The 21,501-nt window shown below is 43.9% G+C and overlaps 1 protein-coding gene across 1 annotated transcript in view; it reads left to right on the forward strand.

Moving 5' to 3' along the window:
* Positions 1-15,207, forward strand: part of DEUP1 (deuterosome assembly protein 1) — a 53,222-nt gene extending 38,015 nt beyond the window's left edge. Inside the window, 5 exon segments of the mRNA XM_056858662.1 lie at positions 2,294-2,493; positions 10,155-10,191; positions 10,193-10,254; positions 12,989-13,277; positions 15,033-15,207. Of these exon segments, the coding sequence (XP_056714640.1) occupies positions 2,294-2,493; positions 10,155-10,191; positions 10,193-10,254; positions 12,989-13,277; positions 15,033-15,206 (762 nt within the window). The 3' untranslated portion in view covers position 15,207.
* The last annotated feature ends 6,294 nt before the right edge of the window (positions 15,208-21,501 follow it).

The following is a 21,501-nucleotide window of genomic DNA, read 5'->3' on the forward strand; positions in this document are numbered from 1 at the left end:
GTTTTTTATGGCTAGCGTAACTCACTCAGCTCTCCCGCTCCCAGGACTGAATAAGCAGGTTCCTTTTTACCCTTTGCCCAAGCCATTTAGGTTGGACGCTTCGGATGTGAAGTAAACGAGATTAAATCCCTTTCATTTCAGGTGCTGGATTGGGCTGCTTGTTGTTCAGAATTCTTGAATATGGGTATTGAGTGATAATGCACCATGTGGAAACGGGACTCAAGTTATTTTCTTTAACTCTGCATAAGTAGTTATCCGTGTAGAGGTTAATTGCATCACACAATAAATGCATCAGTGAATCCAGGCCGTTTTATGTCTTCTGAAAAAAATATTAGGACCTCTCTACACAACAAACAATATTGATTTTATACTAGGCACTTTGCCGAAGATGCTAGAAAAACTCTCAGAGCATTTTGTCTATCCTCACAGAACTACAGTTCCCAAGATTCTCTGAGGAGAAGAAATGATTAAGCCTAGTGTGCTTCCACACAGAGATATTCATCCATCTAGGCATCCAAACTGGTGTGCTTTTTCTTTTTGGGCACCCACACAGCATTATGCTGTAATCATCCTGTTTCCATGTTTTCCCTGTGTTCAATATGCTGTTTCCCAAACTTGCTTTACTCTGATCTTTTTGGAAGGAATGCAATCAAGTACGTTAGAACATTGACCCAGGGGACTTGTTTGCATTTTCCTGCTCTCCAAAGGTGTGCCGTCCATATCAGTGCTGTTTTCTCGCCATCAGCCCCTTACAAGCATTTTCCCCCCCAACATTTCTTTTTGCTGCCATGGCACCGCAGGGCTTTTTGACAGCTTTCTGTTAAAATTGGTGATTGCTATAGTGCGATAGCGCTATAACGATCTAGCGTCACTTATCTATTTGTTTCAAATGGTAAAAGAGCCATTATATTGCTACAGCGCATGTGTGAAGAAAGGGGCACAAAGAGTGGGGAGTCGCCATGGCAGCTGTGACAACCACAACCCCCGAGAGCTGATGCAGTCACTACAGAGTATTTGTGGAAGGGAAAAACCAGGGGAAATATGGAGGAAAGTGTTCAGAAAATCCCCTTTGTGGAAGCACTGTAGTCAACGCACAGGCTTCTGCATTTGTTGAATGTTTTGTTGTTGTACGTCACCTTTAGGTGATCAAATAGGCCTTGACGCTTTCATTTAAAAATTCATGTTTTTTTTCCCCCATCTAACAATATAACATGAGACCTCCTGGAATCGCAGCTGATCTCCAGACAACAGACATTGGTTCCCCTGGAGAAAATGGCCACTTTGGAGGCTAGACTCCAAGGCATTATAACCTGCTGAGCTTCCAACCCCGGCCCTAACCAGGCTCCGCCTCTAAAATGTCCAGGGTTTTCCTAACCCAGAGTTGGGAACCCTAGGCACAGGGCTGGTGGATTAAGGTTATAAAACTGATACATGACTCTGTGAACATTCTTTTACAATAGATTTTTCACCGCCTGTGTTGGAAAGTGGCATTAGAATTGGATTTCAGTCCCTAAATTCACGCGTCAGCTTTTTATTTACAGTGTATTCTTTTAATGCCAGGGGAACCCCTGAGCTTGTTCCTGCCACAATCAAGCCCTTTAAATCTTAAATCTTACTCATTTCATTGGGAGAGAAAAGCTTGAGCTTAATTCTATCCCATTCAACCCAGCGGATTTTTACATTGACCAGATTGTGCCCCGTTTGCTTCTAGGCAGTGGTCACTTTTTTCATTAGAACCAGGACTATTCCCCCCACTCCAAAAAAAAGCCATGCTTTAAACACGAGTGTGCTGTAATTTTATAGAGAGTGGTTTTGAAAGTGGTGTGTAGTCATGATTTCAGCATTTTTCTGCATTTTCCTTTGGCGAAAACATGACTTGAGGGATCACCGTAATGAAAATATTTACAAGTCTGGCAGTGCAGGATTTCTTTTATGCCTCTTTGAGACTTCTAAGGCAAGAAAATTCAAATGCGCCGAATGATTAAAACAGAAAAAAAACCGCTGCCAAAAAGCGGCCGCTGCCTTGAATGCAGGGTTCATTGAGCATTGTGAGATGACGTTTTCATATTATATAGGCCATTATTCCTTCTACCGGTTTATCTTCTTTGCTGTTTCTACAGGCAGTTCCACTGGCATTATCATTTACTATAAATGCTCTGTGATTACATATGGTAAATAAGTAGCAAAATGTTGCTTTGTGCCTGTTTCTTTGCTGAAGTGTACGAATTCAATTACGGCGGAGTTGTAAATAAACGGATTTTTTGTGTTTTGTTCTGGTAATTCCCTTCACCAGATGATAGATTTGTCTGAGAAAGAACACGAAGCCTATTCGGATTCCACTCATACGCTGGAGCAGGAGAATGAGAGTTTACACGATCAATTCGTTCGATTACCAGAGGACACAGGAGCACCTTTCCTGGTGAACTCTGTTGCATCCTTCAAAAGAAATTGTGCCAACCATGCTGCAGTTACGATGCAAGACAAGGAAGAGAGGTACCTGACCAATAACTATTCTTTTGTCTCTTCTGAACCCTTTTTTTCCTGAGGTCTTCAGGGTAGGTGAGAGGAGTGAGCTCTGTGCTTCTTCTAGAATGGCTCTGCCGGATAAAGCTGAGAAGTCCATCTAATCCAGCATCCTGTTTTCAGGAAAAGACCAACAAAGGTCCAAGCTACGCGTGATGATGGGACTTCCAAGACTGGAACCCCAGATGCATTATGTGGCCCTAAAAAAGGAACTGCGAGGGGAGGGAGGGGTGTCAGTCAGAGCTTATGAGGCTATGGGGGGTTTAGCTCTTTTCACTTGGGTTTCCCCCATTCAAATTGCCCCCTTCACTCTTCTAAGCCTTTTGACTTGACGGCAAAAAAAGGCTTAGAAGAGTGCCTGTCTGTTTCCTTCTTCTTTTTTTGCCGTCAAGTCACAACTGACTTATGGCAACTTAGGGTTTTTAAGGCAAGAGATGGTCAGAGGTGGTTTGCCTCCACATCACAACCCTAGTATTCCTTGGAGGTCTCCCATCCAAATACTAACCAGGGCCGGCCCTTCTTAGCTTCTGAGATCTGATGAGATCAGACTAGAATCATAGAATCATAGAGTTGGAAGGGACTACCAGGGTAATTTAGTCCAACCCCATGCACAATGACTAGCCTGGGGCTATTCAGGTCAGCGCCTTCTTTCCCATTCTGGGGAAAGCAGCTTGAGGAGCCATTTTCAGCGAGTGTATGGAGAGAAACACTTTTTAAAAAAAGATCCTCCAATACGGTGGCTCCAATCTGTATCAAGGACCCCACAGCTGCATTTTTAGGGGGAAATAACACTGGAATTCCCAGAGGACCAAACTTCAGGTGATAGTGAAGTTCTGTGATTAGAACTCCAGACTTTAAGTGCTGAATGGCTGTAGGAAGCTGATAATGTTATTGCGGCTAATAGTTACTGATAGACCCCAGGTCTCCTTGATTTTGCCTAGTCCGTTTTTCAGATCTAATCTAGTGACCATCGTGCCGTCATTTGGTAATGAATTCTATTAGTTAATGTTTATTGTGTGAATTCCTTATTTTGTCTATCTCAGGTTTACACACGATAGTAGCTAGTGGATAAAGTTTAAAAGGTTGACAAAGGATTATGGGTAGACTTTCTGTTCAGCTGAATAGGAAGATTATCCTCCATTAAAATGCCACCATCGGGATGGTTGTATCTTGGGTGCCCTAAAATGTCTGTGGTATAATGTGCATATATGTTCACTAGTGAAATAAGGTTTACTCTTCTAGCAAGACACATTTTTGAGGTAGGGAATTCTCTTAACGAAAATCACAGGGAAAACCAAGTCAAAAATTAGTACAGCATGTTATTTTATGAAGCGTCTTGGAAATAGGACTGATACCACAAAACCTCCCCATAAAATATAGAGTCAATCAGATGTTTAGACAGTCTAACCTGAGAATATGCTATATCAGACTGGGGGTTGGATCCACACTAAATTGTCAGTTTCCACTGATTTCTCCTTCTTGCTACTGACGCCATCTCTTCGTTTCTCTGAGGGAAAGGCAGGAAAGTTCTCTTCTACTGTTGGAATACTGAGTCTGGATCCAACCCAGTATCTGGAGGCTTCCGTTTTGTGTTTTTGTGTTTGTCTCTGTTCTTTGTGGTGCTAGCTCAGCTGGTGAAATAACCAAAATGGTTTAAGTGCTTCAGGGCTTGGTATGAGAGCCCCCCACTGTACAGTTCTGCAAGGAATCTGATAGAATCATAGAGTTGGAAGGGACCACCAGGGTCATCTAGTCCAACCCCCTGCACAATGCAGGAAATTCACTACTACCTCCCCCAATAAGCTGCTCTAGATCGCCTCAAATTGATATTGAATGCAGCTGCCTCTCAGGCTGCAGAATATGCATGATGGCTGCATCAAAAATGCAGGGTGATCATGCAGATGTCAGGTAATTAGTGGATCTCCTCCGTTCTCAAGTATCCTGGTGCCTTTAGGTGACATACGGAGGTGACATAGAATGTGGAGTTACAAGATCCCATTGTTAAGCATGTGTTTTTCTTTTTTTTAAAGGTCAAGTTTCTAGCCCTCAGTTTCTGCTAAATACAAGAGGCATGAGTGGCTGAAAATACCAGTGTTAAGAAATGCCTCTTTGCACTCATATGAGGCTTCAGCCCTCTCCTTGGGCCCAGTGTTTTCCCATGTGTATTATGTGCCACTGTCCACCAACTTGTTTTTCATATTTCCAGCCTCCTTACAGTTTTGAAACAAAAAGTTAAGCTGATCAGGAGGTTAGGAGCCAGCATGGTGTAGTGGTTAAGAGTGGCGGACTCTAATCTGGAGAACCAGGTTTGAATCCCCTCTCCTCCATATGAGCGACGGACTCTTATCTGGAGGACCGGGTTTGTTTCCCCCGCTCCTCCGCACAGAGCCTGCTGGGTGACCTTGGGCCAGTCACTGTTCACTCCAAACTCTCTCGGCCCCACCTACCTCTCAAGGTGCCTGTAGTGGGGAGGGGAAGGGAAATCGATTGTAAGCTCCTTTGAGACTCCTTAAAGGTAGAGAAAAGTGGGGTATAAAACCCACTCTTTTTCTTCTTCTTCTTCCAATTGGCCTAACGTCACCCAGTGACTTTCCATGGCAGAGGGGATTTGAAACCGAATCTCCCAGATCCCGAACTGACATTCTAACCACTACACCTCACTGGCTCGTCTTGGGTGAACATTTAGAAATGCATGTAATATTTCACAACTGGACCTTTTCTTATAAATAGGGAGGTAAGAAATCAGACAATGGGGCATTTAACTGTAAAATGAGACACTGCAATATGCAGAATACCTAATGCGTGGAGATATTGTTAACAGCAACAAGGCATATGAGGCTTGATGTTTTCAAACCTCTTCCTCGCGGTAGTTCGGGGGATGGCAGAGTACTCTAAGTCAGTTTGACCCCCAGCTGCCTTTATACAATGACACTTCAGGGCACTGTAGTTTATTGTAGGCTCGCTCTCCAACCATGCCACTGCAATTACATCAATTATAGCAGGAGGCAAGCCAGTGAAGCCGAGCTCACTGCCATTCTTCAGATATTAACGGGAGGGAGCGGGCCGTTCCATAACAGTCCGGGAACGATTATAATGTGATCATAATGGGTTTCGTGACCTGAAAGGATACGCTGCTTTGATGGGACTGCTCAGCTACTGACCTCTGCCGAGGAGGGAAAGGGCAGGTTGTCCTAATAAACTGCTCTCCTTGAACGGGCCTCTTCGGAAAAGGTGAATAGAGAGAGAGTGAAAATCTGATTCTCGTTCCACTAATCCTGCCTGTCACATTGTTATCGCAGTCACAACTCCATCAGGACTGTATATGTAGACAATGTATGTTACAGTTTTTCTTATCATGGATATGAGAACACACTTTTGTGCTGTAGATGTACAGTTCAACTAGGGTTACCATTTACAATCTTCCAGCATGGGATCTCCTACCTGCACACTCTCTTTCCCACCACCACTGTTGTTCAAGGAGGGGAAAAAGGGGGAAGGGAATGGCATCTAACCTGGAAGCAACTTAACTTTCAAGTTATACTGTAGGAGTCCCCCCAATCTCTCTGCATTTTATCATAGAGATTTGGGGAAATTCCTAGAATGACATCACTTCCTGGTCAGCAGGAATGCTCCCTCCCTAGAGTACATGCTTTGCACACAGACAATCTCGTTCTAATCCTGCCATTTCCAGGTAACGTATTTCACATAGCAGCCATTGGTGCTGCCTGAAATCCCGTTGAGCCACTACCAATCAGAGTCAATGATGCTTAACTGGATGAACCAACATCCAGACTATATACGAGGCTTGTTTATATGTTCAAAATGGCATCTACTCACCAGCTAAGAAATCCCAGTATAAAATTCTTTTTTTATATCTCCTTCTGAATAGCGTATATTCTCGAAACAAAGAGAGGTTTCTTCTTCATTTGCATTGGGTTGCCTTTGTACTCTTTGTACAAATATTGCCTTTGTACTCTTAAATATTTTAATTATAAAGTAAGCCTTTTGGCGGAGAGAAATCCAAAAATGGCAATAATGTAATACTTTTCTATTAGGACCAATCGAGCTATCACAAAATAGTGAGTGCAGTATTTTGAGAATTTAAATCTAAATATGTGAAGCATCTGTTGCTTCTCGCTTTGGGGCATCGTACTAGGATTTCTTATAAACAATATCAAGTGTGCCTTACATCTTCAGTGGGCCAGCCTTCTACACAGATGGTGCATCAAGCTTAGGGGCCCCTCCCCTGTAGCTTCAGAACTGTTGAGAAGCCTGGGTTGGAATTCCAAACAGTTATTTAATTTAGATGAATGCAAGGATTTCCTCATTAGTGTTCTTGGATGTTTATGGCTGCAGAGAACAGGTGACCTCAGCCATTTGTTCTCGCACTGCTTCAAGAAGCAAGCAAATCGCACCTGTCTAAATCCCTCCACCTACAAAATAATTAAAGATAAACGCGCCCTCATTTGGAAAGGTTGACTGTTCCTAGCTTAGTCATTAGGCTGAACAATGGCTTGTTTAGTTGTTTGTTTTAGTTATTTCGAGGCTGCACCATCAGCCCAAAGACACCCAAAGCAGCTTACAAAACTTTGAATAACTGTATCAGAACAAATTAAAATACTGGCATTTTTAAAAATGAAGCGGCAATAAAAAGAATATAGGTGCCAGAAGCCGATATCCATAATTATGTATGTTTTTTTCTAGCTGAGTTTATATGATCAATATGCGTAATAGCCTTTTTTTCCTTTATTTAAGTGAGCAGACTTTCACCTAGATACCCCCCCCCCTTTATGGTGATTTAAATATGCTGCGATGTAATGTCTGCAATGCTTATAAATTGTCACTAGGTGGGGATATTGTGCTACCTCCATAGCAAAAATATTGCTAGGAGGACAAAGAAGAGCGCTCCAATAGGAAAGAATCTGTTCTTATTTTATCACCTGTGATAGGGAGGCAGAAATTTCTTGTTTCATCCTGATTTCTTATAGAGAGAGAGGGAACCATGTGATTATAACCGTGTGAGACCACTGGCCCAGATTCCCATCACTCACGGTGCGCCCGCCCCTGATGGGAGGGCATTGGGGGAGTCCAGGGTTAGCCCACCCCCAGACAGTCCTTTATTAGCCCAGCCCAGGGAGAGCTGGGGTGGAAGGGCGAGGCCATGCCTTCACAGCCAAAGGACTGGCACGAGGCTGGAGAGAAAGGGTTCAGGGTGCTACTGAACCAACCCCACTCCCAACTGAGGCCCAGCTAGGGTTGCAAGGTCCCTCTTCACCACCGGCGGGAGGTTTTTGGGGTGAAGAAAGGATGCTGGAGAGCATGCCCGCCCTGGACTCCAGCCTGCAGGAGCTGGAGGGGAACACAATCAAAGATCGTTCCATATTGCAGACGGCAGAAACGAATCTGTGTGTGTGTGTGTACCTGATTGTTTAAGTTTTGCCCTTAACCTGATTTATTTTTTAGATTTATACCTTGTTTTTCTCCCCAGCGGGGATCCAACATGGCTTACAACATCTTCCCTTTTCTAGCATCTACAGCCTTCCCTTCTAAAACTTTTGGCATCCTGACAACTTTTCTCTGAAGAGTTTCTGACTTCCCGTCATTCCTCTTCTCAAGTCTAAACTGGGTATTCCAGAGGAGACCATGTTAAAACTGAGACTGGTGGTGTTACACCTTTCCCGATGACATGAACACATGAAGCTGCCTTCTACTAAATCATACCTTTGGTCCATCACAGTCAGTGTTGTCTACTCAGACTGGCAGCGGCTCTCCAGGGTCTCAGGCGGAGGTCTTTCACATCACCTACTTGCCTAGTCCCTTGAACTGGAGATGCCGGGTATTGAACCTGGGACCTTCTGCATGCCAAGCGGATGCTTACCACTGAGCCACGGCCCCTCCCCTAGAAAGATGGTCTTGTTAATACAATCAATGACTACCTTGGCCATTTCATGCCACAGTATCGTATTGTGAAACCCTTTATACAGAAGATCTTAATAGAGTCTAATAAAAAAGATGGAGAAACCAGCGTGAGACCTAAACTGCTTGGCAAGAGATGATTTTAATAAGCAGCTTGAACTACGCCTCCTGTCTCACATCTTCCCTCTCCTACCAGTTGCATTTTTTTAGAAGTCTCATTAAAAGCTTTTCAGTGCTTTTTGTAACGATGGTGTCCTCCGTTGACATGGCATGAAAAGCTGGCACATTTCAGACAGCGCCGAATAAATTACTATTGCCTTAAATTCAAAAGAAGGGGACGAGAACGGTAAGAGATGTGAAGACATCCTGAGCGCCAGAAGAAAAAATAATTTGTGCGTGTGTGTATATCGGGCTCCCCCACTCATTTTTAGCCTGTCACCAATTGAATTAACTAGATCAGATATGTCATTTAAAAAAACTGTCATGCTGTGTTTTCAAAATATTTTCATCCGCTTTCCGAGAACGGCAGTGAACCAGATACAGTTTGGGGAAAAAATGCTCGTATGAAAAGGTTATGCAGTGGAACGTTGGGGACAGTTCTGGGCAGCGGTTCTCTGGCTGCAGTCCAAGGATTTTGCAGTAATTATTTGGAACCTGCAGATTTACCTTACCGGTGAACTAAAACCTTGATTCAGCAATGGCCGCTGATTACATGAAATCATCACCTCGGGCATTTTCACCTCCCATTTTGCTCTGTGTATGATTAGAGTCTAAAAAAGACATATTTATTTCTGCGGGAGCTCAGCTTTCTCTGCCCAGCCGGTGGACAGAAGTATCCAGAGCCAGCACGTAGTCACATGCTAAGTGGTAAATGTGGGCAACGATGTCCTGACAACCAGTCTTTGCGAACGAAAACAGCTTCAGGAAGACGTGCTTTTGTGTGGAGAGAGATGCTTAGTGCTCTCCTGAAGTGTAAATGCACAACTGTTGGGGAGAAAACAGCTGGGAGGGAGAATTGCAGTGAACAGAAGAGTAGTCAGGGAAAGAATTAAGCATATGAGAGCCAGCGTGGTGCAGTGGTTAAGAGCAGTGGTTTGGAGCGGTGGAGTCTGATCTGGAGAATGGGGTTTGATTCCCCACTCCTCCACATGAGCGATGGAGGCTAATCTGGTGAACTGGATTTGTTTCCCCACTCCTGCACATGAAGCCAGCTGGGTGACCTTGGGCTAGTCACACTCTCTTAGCCCCACCTACTTCACAGGGTGTCTGTTGTGGGGAGGGGAAGGGAAGGTGATTGTAAGCCGGTTTGATTCTCCCTTAAGTGGTAGAGAAAGTCAACATATAAAAACCAACTCCAACTCCTCCTCCTTCTGCTCCTCCTCCTCCTTCTGCTGCTAATCTGGTGAACCGGGTTGGATTCCGCACTCCTCCACGTGAAGCCTTCTGGGTGACCTTGAGCTATTCACATTTCTCTCTGAACACAGCCACACCTACTTCACAAGGTGTCTGTTGGGGGGAGAGGAAGGGAAGGCGAATGTAAGCCCGTTTGATTCTCCTTAAAAGATAAAGTCGGCATATAAAAACCAACTCTTTTTCTTCTTCTACAAATTCTGGTGTGCCAACCCAAAACAAATGTATGTTTTATGCGGTTTTTGGCACATGTCTAGCAAGTCTAAAAATCAAGACTTGCTGCTGGTTTCTACTTTGTGACTCAGGAAAGTCAACGTTTTCCCAGCAAACCGCTGCTATATTATCAAACATCAAACAGAAGCAGACGCTCCCAAGCTATTGTTGCGATCCGATTCTGACTCCAGGGTATGTTTTATTTTATTGTGAACGTAAACCATGTTTTTCGGGTTCAATTTGCTGTTCTGTTTCCATGGCAATTATACCAAGGAATGAAGGGCAAAGGGATATCTTTGATATAGCAAAAATAGAAAACATGTGGTGTTCGCTTTTTTTCCCCGTAATTGGCAATTTCCAGATGCCATGCTAATGCACTTGTGCTATTTATGTTCAAGAGACTTGGTAATGTTTGCCCATGGGGGAAGGGGGAGAGGAAAAAACCCAAATAGAGGCACGTAACTTCACCTGTGTTTGTTCCCAATTGTGGCTGTTGAGAATTTTAAAACAAGTGAGCTCCAGAACGCAGCGGGAGTTCACAAGCCAAAAAGTAGCTGAGTTGGTGGAAGACTGATTTGGTTCGGAAGATGCAGAAAAGAGCAATCAAAATGATCAGGGGACTAGAGCAGCTGCCCCATGAGGAGCGGTTAAAACTCTTAGGGTTGTTTAGCTTGGAAAGAAGGCGGTTAAGGATTGAGGTCTATAAAATTATGCATGGTATGGAGAGAGAGGACAGGAAGAAGCTTTTCTTCCTCTCTCATAATACTACAACGCGGGGTCATCTGCTGAAGCTGGAGGGGAGAGATTCCAAACTGATAATAGGAAGTATTTCTTCACACGACGCATAGTTAAATTGTGGAACTCACTGCCCCAGAATGTACTGATGGCTGCCAACTTGGAAGGCTTTAAGAGGGAAGTGGACATGTTCATGGAGGAGAGGGCTATTCATGTGTGTGTGTGTGTGTGTGTGTGTGTGTGTGTGTGTGTGTGTGTGTGTGTGTGTGAAGTGCCGTCAAGTCGCTTCCGACTCATGGCGACCCTGTGAACAAAAGTCCTCCAAAATGTCCTATCTTTGACAGCCTTGCTCAGATCTTGCAAATTGAGGGCTGTGGCTTCCCTTATTGAGTCAATCCGTCTCTTGTTGGGTCTTCATGGATACTATTAAAAATGGATACTAGTCATGATGCATACCTATTCTCTCAAGGATGAGAGGAGCATGCCTATTATATTAGGAGCTGTGGTACACAGGCAGGACAATGCTGCTGCAGTCGTCTTGTTTGTGGGCTTCCTAGAGGCATCTGGTTGGCCACTGTGTGAACAGACTGCTGGACTTGATGGGCCTTGGTCTGATCCAGCATGGCCTTTCTTATGTTCTTATGACTGTTTCTCAGGGCCAAACCAGATGATATTGTATCCCCATGTCTGCCACAGTAATGTGGCATCCTTTTAGAGCCCATTTGTTATTTCTGAAATCGCTGCAGGGTCCCAGCCGTTTTCCCATGGCCCCCAACAGTATTGGGCCCCCATGGCAATTTCAAAAGGAAAAGAACAGGCTCCAAAATGGCACCATGTCCACTTGGCAAACTCAAGGACATGGCATCATCTGGTTTGGCCTTCAGCCAATTAAGTCGATGGGTGAACCAAAAAAAAAAAAAAAAGCACTTCTTCGTCCAATCCAAATGTGGTACCAGCTGCTGACTTCAAAGAAAAGAGCTGGTTAAATTCATGACAGGTAGGTCTCTTAGCCAAACCAGCTAAAAGGAACCTCCAAGCACAGAGGCAGTCTGCCCTTGAATTCCAGACAATGAGGACTAGCAACAGGGGAGGAGGCAGTTGCATTCATGCCCCCCGCGCAAGCTTCTTAATCAAGCCTTGCGTGAAATGAGATGCTGGACCAGGTGGCTCTTCAGTCTGCTCCAGCAGGGTGTGCATTTGATCCATTTTTAAGATTTATAAAAGTCTGCAAACCTAGTCTGAGAATGACAATGGGCAGTATCCTGTCATAGGTTGGAAGAAATTGAAGGGACATTCAAATGGGATGATGGCTCCTTGGGCTGAAGGAAGGCTCCAAACGTTGCTTAGTAGAGCGGTAGGACATGGGCCAACATGAGCAGTTACCGTACTCAGATGGGGCCCTTGAGCCTATTTTGGCCCCCGGGGAAGACATCGCACATGGATTCAGTGCCAACAGTGTAATGTGGGGGAGGGGGGGACAGAGCAACTGATTTGATCATGACCACACACAAAAACAACACAAATACTAAAAGCAGAAAATTTGACAAGCGTTGAGTTGCAGTCATCATGGAAGTGCTTTCTAAACCTAGACCTGCATAACTAGGGTTGCCAACCTCCAGGTACTAGCTGGAGATCTGCTATTACAACTGATCTCCAGCCGATGAGAGATCAGTTCACCTGGAGAAAATGGCTGCTTTGGCAATTGGACTCTATGGCATCGAAGTCCCTCCCCTTCCTAAACCCCGCCCTGCTCAGGCTCTGTCCCAAAAATCTCCCGCCAGTAGCAAAGAGGGACCTGGCAACCCTCCGCATAACCCATGAACTTATAAAGCTGCCTTAGACTTTGGGAAAGTGATTGTAAGCCGGTTTGATTCTTCCTTAAGTGGTAGAGAAAGTCGGCATATAAAAACCAACTCTTCTTCTTCTTCCTTCTCTGTAACATTTGGTATCTCAGCCGTTTATGTGTTCTGTGAAACACTTTTTAAAATATGTTGTTAGTTGCCTTGGTCTCCTAAGAGGAAAGGCAGGGCATAAATGTTTTTAAACAAATAAATAAAATAAAGGAGGTGACACTTAAAGAATTCTGTGCACAGATTTGGAATGGAATATTTTTGCTCTGAAGTGATATTTCACAAAGTTTAGCAGGCCTTTGGAAGCTTGTGATGCTAAACCCTTTTAACTGATCTTTTAGACCATTGCGGAATGAAAATGAATGGACGGCACAGCCTGCAACTTACGAGACTTTTGGCTACTGCAGATCCGAAATTCCTGCATGGTGGGGCCAGGGCGATATCGTCGGCACTGAAAGCATCACACATTTGCCTCCTCCAAGACTGAGCAGAGATCGTGAACTGACAATAGATGGTAGATCTCAATCACCACTAGAGGTATATCCTGCATATTACAGCAATTACCTTCCTGAAAGAAACTGGTCTGATACGTTGCTCAGCCATCTTCATGTTATGGAAGAAAACCAGATGGTACGTAACTATTAACTTGGTGGTGGTGGTGGTGGTGGTTTCAATTTGCATTGTCAAAGCTCAGTCTCTGAGCTATATTATGGCTACTGTTTCCCATATTTTATGTTAACTGAAGTGTAATTTCCTCCCTACAACTAGGGTTGCCAACCTCCAGGTAGTAGTTGGAGATCTCCCGCTATTACAACTGATCTCCAGCCGATAAAGACCAGTTCACCTGGATAAAAATGGCCACTTTGGCAGTTGGACTCTATGGCATTGAAGTCCCCCCCTCCCTACCTTCCTCAGGCTCCACCCCAAAAATCTCAAGGTATTTCCCATCCCAAAGCTGGCAACCCAACCTACAATCCATCCTAAAGAGCCGCACAGAGTATCCCATACATGACGCCAGTCCCAAACCAAACTTCTGCTGCTGCCCTGTCCCAAAGTAAAAATTGAAGAAGAGTTGGTTTTCATATGCCAATTTCTCTACTTTTTTAAAGGAGAATCAAACAGGCTTACAATCTTCTTCCCTTCCTCTCCCCACAACAGACACCTTGTGAGGTAGGTGGGGCTGAGAGAGTTCGGAGAGAACCGTGACGAGGCCAAGGTCACCCAGCTGGCTTCATGTGGAGGAGCGGGGAATCAAACCCGGTTCTCCAGATTAGAGTCCACTGCTCTTAACCGCTACACCACGCTGACCTAGTGAAGGACTAACATGGCTGAGTATATTGACAGCATTTCAATTCATGCACAAGATGTAGGTCATAAACTGTAATTAATTACATTAGTACATTAATCCACTACAGCTTTAGCCAAGGCTCAAATCTGGACCTTTGATTAAAGGGCCCAGTGCTATATAGGGTGCACTGTTATTTACCCCTTGGCTCTGTCAAATTTGGTGAAATAAAAAAGTAGAGATGGCTTTTCCTTCCTTATTTTACTCAAAAAATCAGACAGAAGAATGTTCAGATGTAGAGGAACGGAAGAGCAAACTAGCAGAATACGCAGTAATGGCAAGGCTGTCAAACCAAGTAAATAGAAGACCAAATGAAGAATTTCAAAACAACTGGAAGCTTGATTACTCATAGGTTTGTTAAAATGTTGTATAAGCAAAATTGAGTTTGGGTAGATATAAACTTATGTAAAGGAAGAAAGCATTAGATATTAAATTAAAAATAAGTTAATGTTAATGTTAAAAATATTAGCAATATAGAGAAAAGGCTACCAGGTAGAAAACAAAGAGGACCATACATTAAGAGAGTAGAGATATGACAGAAAAATAGAAAATAATACAGAAAAGTTCTGGGTGGAAATACAAAATTTTGATCAAGCTACCTCATACATACTATTCTGTCCTTAGAGAGTATATTAATAATAGTATGTATGAGGTAGTTTGATCAAAAATTTGTATTTCCACCCAGAACTTTTCTGTATTCTATTTTTCTGTATTTTTATTTTTTTTATTTCTCTCTGTGTGTGAAAAATAAAATACATATTAAAAATCAGACAAACGGGCATTGGCTTTATGTTTCAGTAATGTTGAAACATTTGCCATCTTTGCCATTAAATGTGGACCTGCTGAAGCACCGTAACTGCGGTTGTGCTTCTTTGAGCTAATATAGATCTGGATTCACTCCAGCTAGATATAAAAAACCCGGGCAAGGGGAACTAACTGAAGAATACATATACAAACAAAACGATCCTTCCGCCAGTGGAATATTGCCGGTGCAGTAATTGCGCCCGTCCTAATTGTGCCAATCCTTTTGTATCGCTCAGTCTTCCCCGGAGACCTTGTTTCCTGCCACCGCCATGGAGAAGTTCCTCCAAGAGGAAGAGAAGCGAGCGAGGGACTTTGAAAAGGTTTTAAACGGGCACATCGAGGAACTGCAAAGGCAGTCAGAGAATACCCTAAAGAAATACGCCGGTCTCAGGCAAAGCCGACACAGATGAAGCTGGGGGGAAAGAACAAAAATAAATGCTGAGATGTAATTACAATCCCAACACCAACCTTCCGCTTTACCATTTAAAAAAATGATTTACCCACAAGACAAAGAAGTGTTTGTAATGCGAGGTTTTGTATATAGTTTGCCTGCGGATTTAATTTCAACGTGAATATTGTGTATTGCAGAGTGTATGAGGTCTAAAAATACCTGGAAATTATATATGAAAATTTTTAAACCTTAAATGCATTCTGAATAGCCATATATTGTACTATTATTTAAAGTGTGGCCTATTCATAAAAAACCCTTCCATTGTAGCATATTCTAGATTAAAATGGAGACCATGGTGAGGAGTTGGATATTCAGAGGTCTCAGACCAACTGTTCTTTTCTCTCCCTTTCTACAACCACATCAAAAGGCAAAAATGTATTTATTCATGGGACGTATAGGTATTCAAGGGACATATAGGACATATTCATGGGTTACATTTTTTCTCAAGATCTCAGAGCTGTTTTACCTTCATGTCAACCTGAAAGGTAGGGTACGGTTGAAAAACAGTGACTTAGAAAAGGCTATCCAATTGCAGAGCAAGGTTTCGGAAAGTGGATTTTTCGCACCTGATCCCAATGCTGCAGCTCGTTTCCACCTTCTCTTTCTCCCTTTCCCTCAGTTGACAATCTGTGGACTTTGTGTGGCAAGACAGGGTGGCATTGGACTGATGTCAAAACAGGACCAAACCAGATGAGATGGGGGGAGTTCAATGATCAGAGCTCCCAGCGTTTTTTAAATACAAATATCAGGTGCAGGGGGCCGATTCTGGTTGGAAGGATGGCATTAGGAGAAAAAGGGATTTGAACCTTCCATCCTATGCAGTTTCCCTGATCTGAGGGACACCCAGGGAACCCATCATTTGCAGAATGTAAGTATGCAGAAACTATAAAACATAATTTATGTATCCAATACTTTCTCCAATCGAAGAAATTAACCAGCTAAGCTGCCCTGAGGGATGGGGGACGTGAATGAAATGGCAGGTTCTCTTGCCCCCAATTTTCATGGCTTTCCCCCTTTCATGACAATCTTTGCAATCAGAACTTTTGCTTTAACACCGAAGTTTAATTTCAATTTAAACCACCCTCCCCACCCACCCCAAACAGACGAAATGTTTTGAAAGGAAAATTTATATTCGAAGAATAATATTGATCTACTTAAAAAAACACTAAGACCATGTACAGTCATATACTTTTTAAGAATAAAAACATTGTCAAATGTACTTTGGGTAAAGGGCTCTCAGGAAGTATGCCTATTAAGAAGAAGAAGAAGTAGAAGAGTTGGGTTTTATATGCCGACATTCTCTACCACTTAAGGAAGAATCAAACCAGCTTACAATCACCTTCCCTTCCCCTCTCCACAACAGACACCCTGTGAGGTAGGTGGGGCTGAGAGAGTATGACTTGCCCAAGGTCAGCCACCTAGCTTTGTGTGTAGGAGTGGGGAAACAAATCCAGTTCACCAGATTAGCCTTCACCGCTCATGTAGAGGAGTGGGGAATCAAACCCGATTTTCCAGATCAGAGTCCACCGCTCCAAACCACCATTCTTAACCACTACACCACGCTGGCTCTCTGTATTACCTACAGAGAAGCCCTACCTGGATCACTGGGTCAACCTTTCCGTTCCTCTTCAAGGCAAGTAACTTTGGGAGACAGCACAAGTGTCTCTAAATCAGCAGAACAGACTAATACTTAGAGAGTTTTGCATAAGCATCAGCCCACATGGCAAGGGTGACCACACTCCCTTTACGGATATCACTGCAAACGTCTTGTGGATAAACATCACAAACATTGTTCCCAGGTGTGCAAACCCCCCACCCCCTGCCCCTGGTGTCTCTAGACTCCTATATGTCCCATTCCTCTCCCCAACATTAACTGCGGCTGGCATTCAGAAGCCCAATCAAAAGTGGAATGTAATGGGGATTCTAGTTGTACGTTTATTATGCTAATAATGCAAAACTCTCATGTGCGCTGTTGGTACATATAACTTGCATGAATGAGGTTCCAGGTTTTGTCCTTGGCATCTCAAAGGAAAGGAGGCAGCAGAGCTGGGAGAAAACCTCTACCTTGGGACCATGGACAGTGAGTGTTAGAACAGACAGTACCTGGTAAACGGATCAACGGCCCGACGTGGTAGGAGGCAGCTTCATATGTCCATGTATGTGAAGTCTTTAAGCATTTTGCAAAAGTGTAATGAGTCGGATCCAAAGGTGACTTTGGCTGCTACCACATGGTGAGGATTCTTCATTTCCCTGTCATTGCTGCCGCAAATACAAAGGCATTTGTCCATACAGGAATTTTGTGCACACTTTCCTCAAGCCAGCCACCATGTTTGCTGCGTTTTCCCTCATCGTGCCACTAAAGGCTTTTTGAGGGCTTGTTCTTGAATCGGCTGTTGCTATTCCTCCATAGCACAAGAACATTACATTGACCTAGGGCCACAATCTGTTAGTTCCTCCAAGCCTCCAGCTTTCAATTGTTTCAAAGCAAGTCTCTAGCCCTTTTCATTGCAGAGATATAAAGGGAAAGATGTACTTCTGCCCTTACAAGAAGGGGGTCCATGATTTCAACAGATTTCCCACATGAGCTGCTGCCCCCTGCACTGAACCCCATGCTGTTGGAACACCTTTGGGTGGGATGAGGGGACTGCAGAAGACAGAGAGGCAGGGAAGCTCCATTCCACAAGCAGAGTTCCACAACGAAGCTTCACTTATGGTTCTTTGGACCCAACCCAATGTCAACACAAGTGTTATCTTCGTTTTCACAATACTCAGGAAAGGAGGTGTACGAAGCCCTCTGCTTCAAAGCGACATCAAGCGAGCAGGTTTTCACTAAGGGTAAAAAAAAAAAAATAATAATCAGCACTTAAGAATTTTGCCAACGTTTGCCAAGTTTTTTATGCATATCGGCAAAGTTTCAGCTCAGCTTAGTTTTGTACGAATTGAACTGCAGAAATGAGGACATCAAAGGCCCACACAAGGGAAGACTCTGGGAAGTAATTAGGAACTACTGAAGAAGAACAGGAAGAGGAGGGGGTAACATTGTGAAGTCCAAAGTCTTTGTTTTAAGACATGGCACAGCTGGGAATTTTCAGTGAGCTAAGCAGAGAAATTGAGGAACACTTTCAGTCAATTACGGGTAATCCCCAAAAGGCTAGATTTCAGCTAAATTTCATTAGGATCCAACATGCAAAGGGGTCGGATACAGGAAAGAGAACCAGAAAGCTTTTATTCCCATGTACTAAAGATCTATTTTCCCCCCAAGCAAAACGTTCAACCAGATGAATCATTTGTGAGCACTTCAGAAAATGGTATCTGGCTCCTAAAGTGCTTAAGGGCCAGATGCTGGATGGGTGTTTGATCTGGTCTCTGCCCATATGAGCCTGATTGTAAACTAAGACCATCCCCTGGTGCCCTAATCTGGGTATCTCAGGTAAGAAAGGAGTTTTTTTGTGGTGGGGGGGGAGTAATGCAGAGCAGGACTTTCTCAGTGATGGCCCCAGTTGTTATGCATATATGTCTGTATACCTTAAAGTCAGCCCAGGAAGTTTTTGCACTTTTCCATTTGCCTTCCTGAAAGTTGGTCTATACTACTAATGTTCCAGAGGGCATTTTGATGGTTTTATTTCTTATCCTCTTTGTTTTAATCCAGGGGTATCGAGCTAATTTGTTACGAGGGCCAGATATGACATAAATGTCACTTGGTCGGGCTGGGCCATGCCTCACCAGCCCAGATCAGGACTGGAGGGGGTGGCTGTCTCGTGGACCGGATAAGAGTTCTCAAGGGACCAGATCCGGCCCACAGGCCTTATGTTTGACACCCCTGTTTTAATCTGTTCAAGGACTCGCTTGTTTTCAGTCTCCGTGGGTGCTGATATAGTTGCTGATTTCATATTTTTATGGACTGTCATTATTAGTGTTAGCATTAGCTGCGTTGCCATTTTTTATAATTATTTTGAACAGCTGCTGACTTGTTAATCATTTGTATTCATACTAATTTTGGCTGTTTTTTTAAAGCCATTTTAACAGAAAGGCAAGACATACCTCTTCTAATGGGAATACATGCAGTAAGGTGCCCACCCCAGTTTTCCTGTACCTACATTAGCCTCCTTTCTTTCTCAACTTTAACTCTTGCAAAGCAGGAAGAAACCCAACAGGTGTAGCTCTTCTCCCATAGAGGTGTGGTAGCTGGGACGCATTGCCTGTTAGATTTCGGCCTGACTTGCAGCTATCATTGTAGCAAGGAGCCGTGTCAGTCACAAAGGTAGCACCCCTAACTACGCGCAAGGGCTTCTTCAAGAGCCACCTCCTTCTCCATGTACAGGGACAGCTGGCTGCCATGACTCCAGAACAGCATCTTTCTTAACACACAGCTATGGAATTTGGTACTAGGGGCAGAATGAGCATTTGCTTCGTGTACAGGAAGTCTCAGGTTCAACCCTCAGCGTTGGGAGTTAAAAAGATTGCAGACAGCAAGACTGAAAAGACCCTTTGCCTGAGACCCTGAAGAGCCGCTGCCAGAGTACAGAATATTGGGCTGAATGTCTCAACAAGCTGACTCAGGTCTTTTATGCATGGAAACTTAACCTCGGCCTCAACGCTCTCTTGACCCACACTTTTCTGATCCGAATTCTCAAAATCCTATGCATGGTGGTTGTTTGCCTTAAATAAATTCCTGGAGTATCAGGAGTACTGCAAAACTAAGGATCGCATTAAAAGAGCATTGAGAAGACCCCGAGAGAACGTGGGGTGGGCACGAGGTCGACTCTGAGGGATGGAAAACTCATGCATAACTCCAAGGAACAACAGAGACAGTCCAGGGATGAATGTGAGTCAAAGTACCCATGCATCAGTACAAGGTTGCTTCATATTACTTCCTCTCCCCCTCATATTGCTGTGAAGTTCTACTAGATAGCCAGTGTCGGGCAGTAGTTACTGTTAGACTAGAACAGGATTCAAATTCCTAATCAGCCATGAAGCTCCCTGGATGACCCTTGGCTGGTCATTCTCAACCTACCTTAGAGCGGAGTAGTGAAGATAAACAGGGAGAATCCGAGCTCATTGGAATAAGGGAAGAATACATAAAAGCTTCCAGAACCACTGAGCCTGCCTGCCTGCGCTGGGAAAGCATTTGTAAATGAATATAAATGGCTTTAACCTGGGAGGTCTTTTTGTGTAATGGTGCACAGGAATGCGGAAGAAGCCCATTCGTTCAGGGTCGTCTTCGCAAAAGGGCCGGATGCGGCTCAGGACTGAATGCATTTTTGACACTGAGCGATTCTCTTGAGAAAACGATTTGTGGAATGGTACTATATGCCAATAATAAGCCAAGAGATGAAAAAAATAACGAGTACCTGCAGGAGATATCATTCAGCGTCAAGGAGAGATGTACTCACACAAGGATGGGACCCGCTTCAATAGACACCTGAAGGTAACTGCGGGAAATGCAGGCAGAGTAGTGCATTATTCAAGAGGTAATCCATAGGTTGATTGGGTGAGCAATACCTGAAAAGCCGATGCTGACTCAAGGCAGGAAGGAGGCTTAAACAGAAACAAGGAATGAAAGAGAATACCAACACGCAAAGTGATGGCATCGCTTTACTCTGCTCTGGTTAGACCTCACCTAGAGTATTGTGTTCAGTTTTGGGCACCACAATTTAAGAAAGATGTAGAGAAGCTGGAAAGTTCACCAGATTAGCCTCCGCCGCTCATGTGGAGGAGTGGGGAATCAAACCCAGTTCTCCAGATCAGAGCACGCCATTCCAAACCACCGCTCTTAACTACTACACCACGCTGACTCCCTAAAAGTTAATGTTCTTTACCTGTTTCCCTCACAGGTGCTGGACTTATTCCAGTCAAAAACCACTTGGATTAAGTCTGTCAGGCAGAGGGCTCATGTAGAGACCACACTGGTAACGCCTCACATCACGCTACCTCTTTTCCAACATCAGTTCAGAACCTGACTTCCACAGTCACCCAGTTTGCTGTCAAGACCCACGTCTCCCTGGCCTCAGCCCACCACTTTACCCTCCACATCAAAGTGACCAAGCGGTAGTGCCGCTCGCTGAAGGTTTCAAGTACACAATGATTTTAAAAGTACATTACAAAACCTCTGTGGTCTGGAAAGGACATTCGCGGGTACAAGACAATCTTACATTATAGTATAACATTTCCTTTTGCAGACATCTTCCAAATATTTTTTTTGACAGGTTGTATAACATTCTCATGTGTATGCACACCCATACAGCGTTAACTAG

This window comes from Euleptes europaea, chromosome 12 (genome assembly GCF_029931775.1).
Source record: "Euleptes europaea isolate rEulEur1 chromosome 12, rEulEur1.hap1, whole genome shotgun sequence".
Taxonomy (NCBI): domain Eukaryota; kingdom Metazoa; phylum Chordata; class Lepidosauria; order Squamata; family Sphaerodactylidae; genus Euleptes; species Euleptes europaea.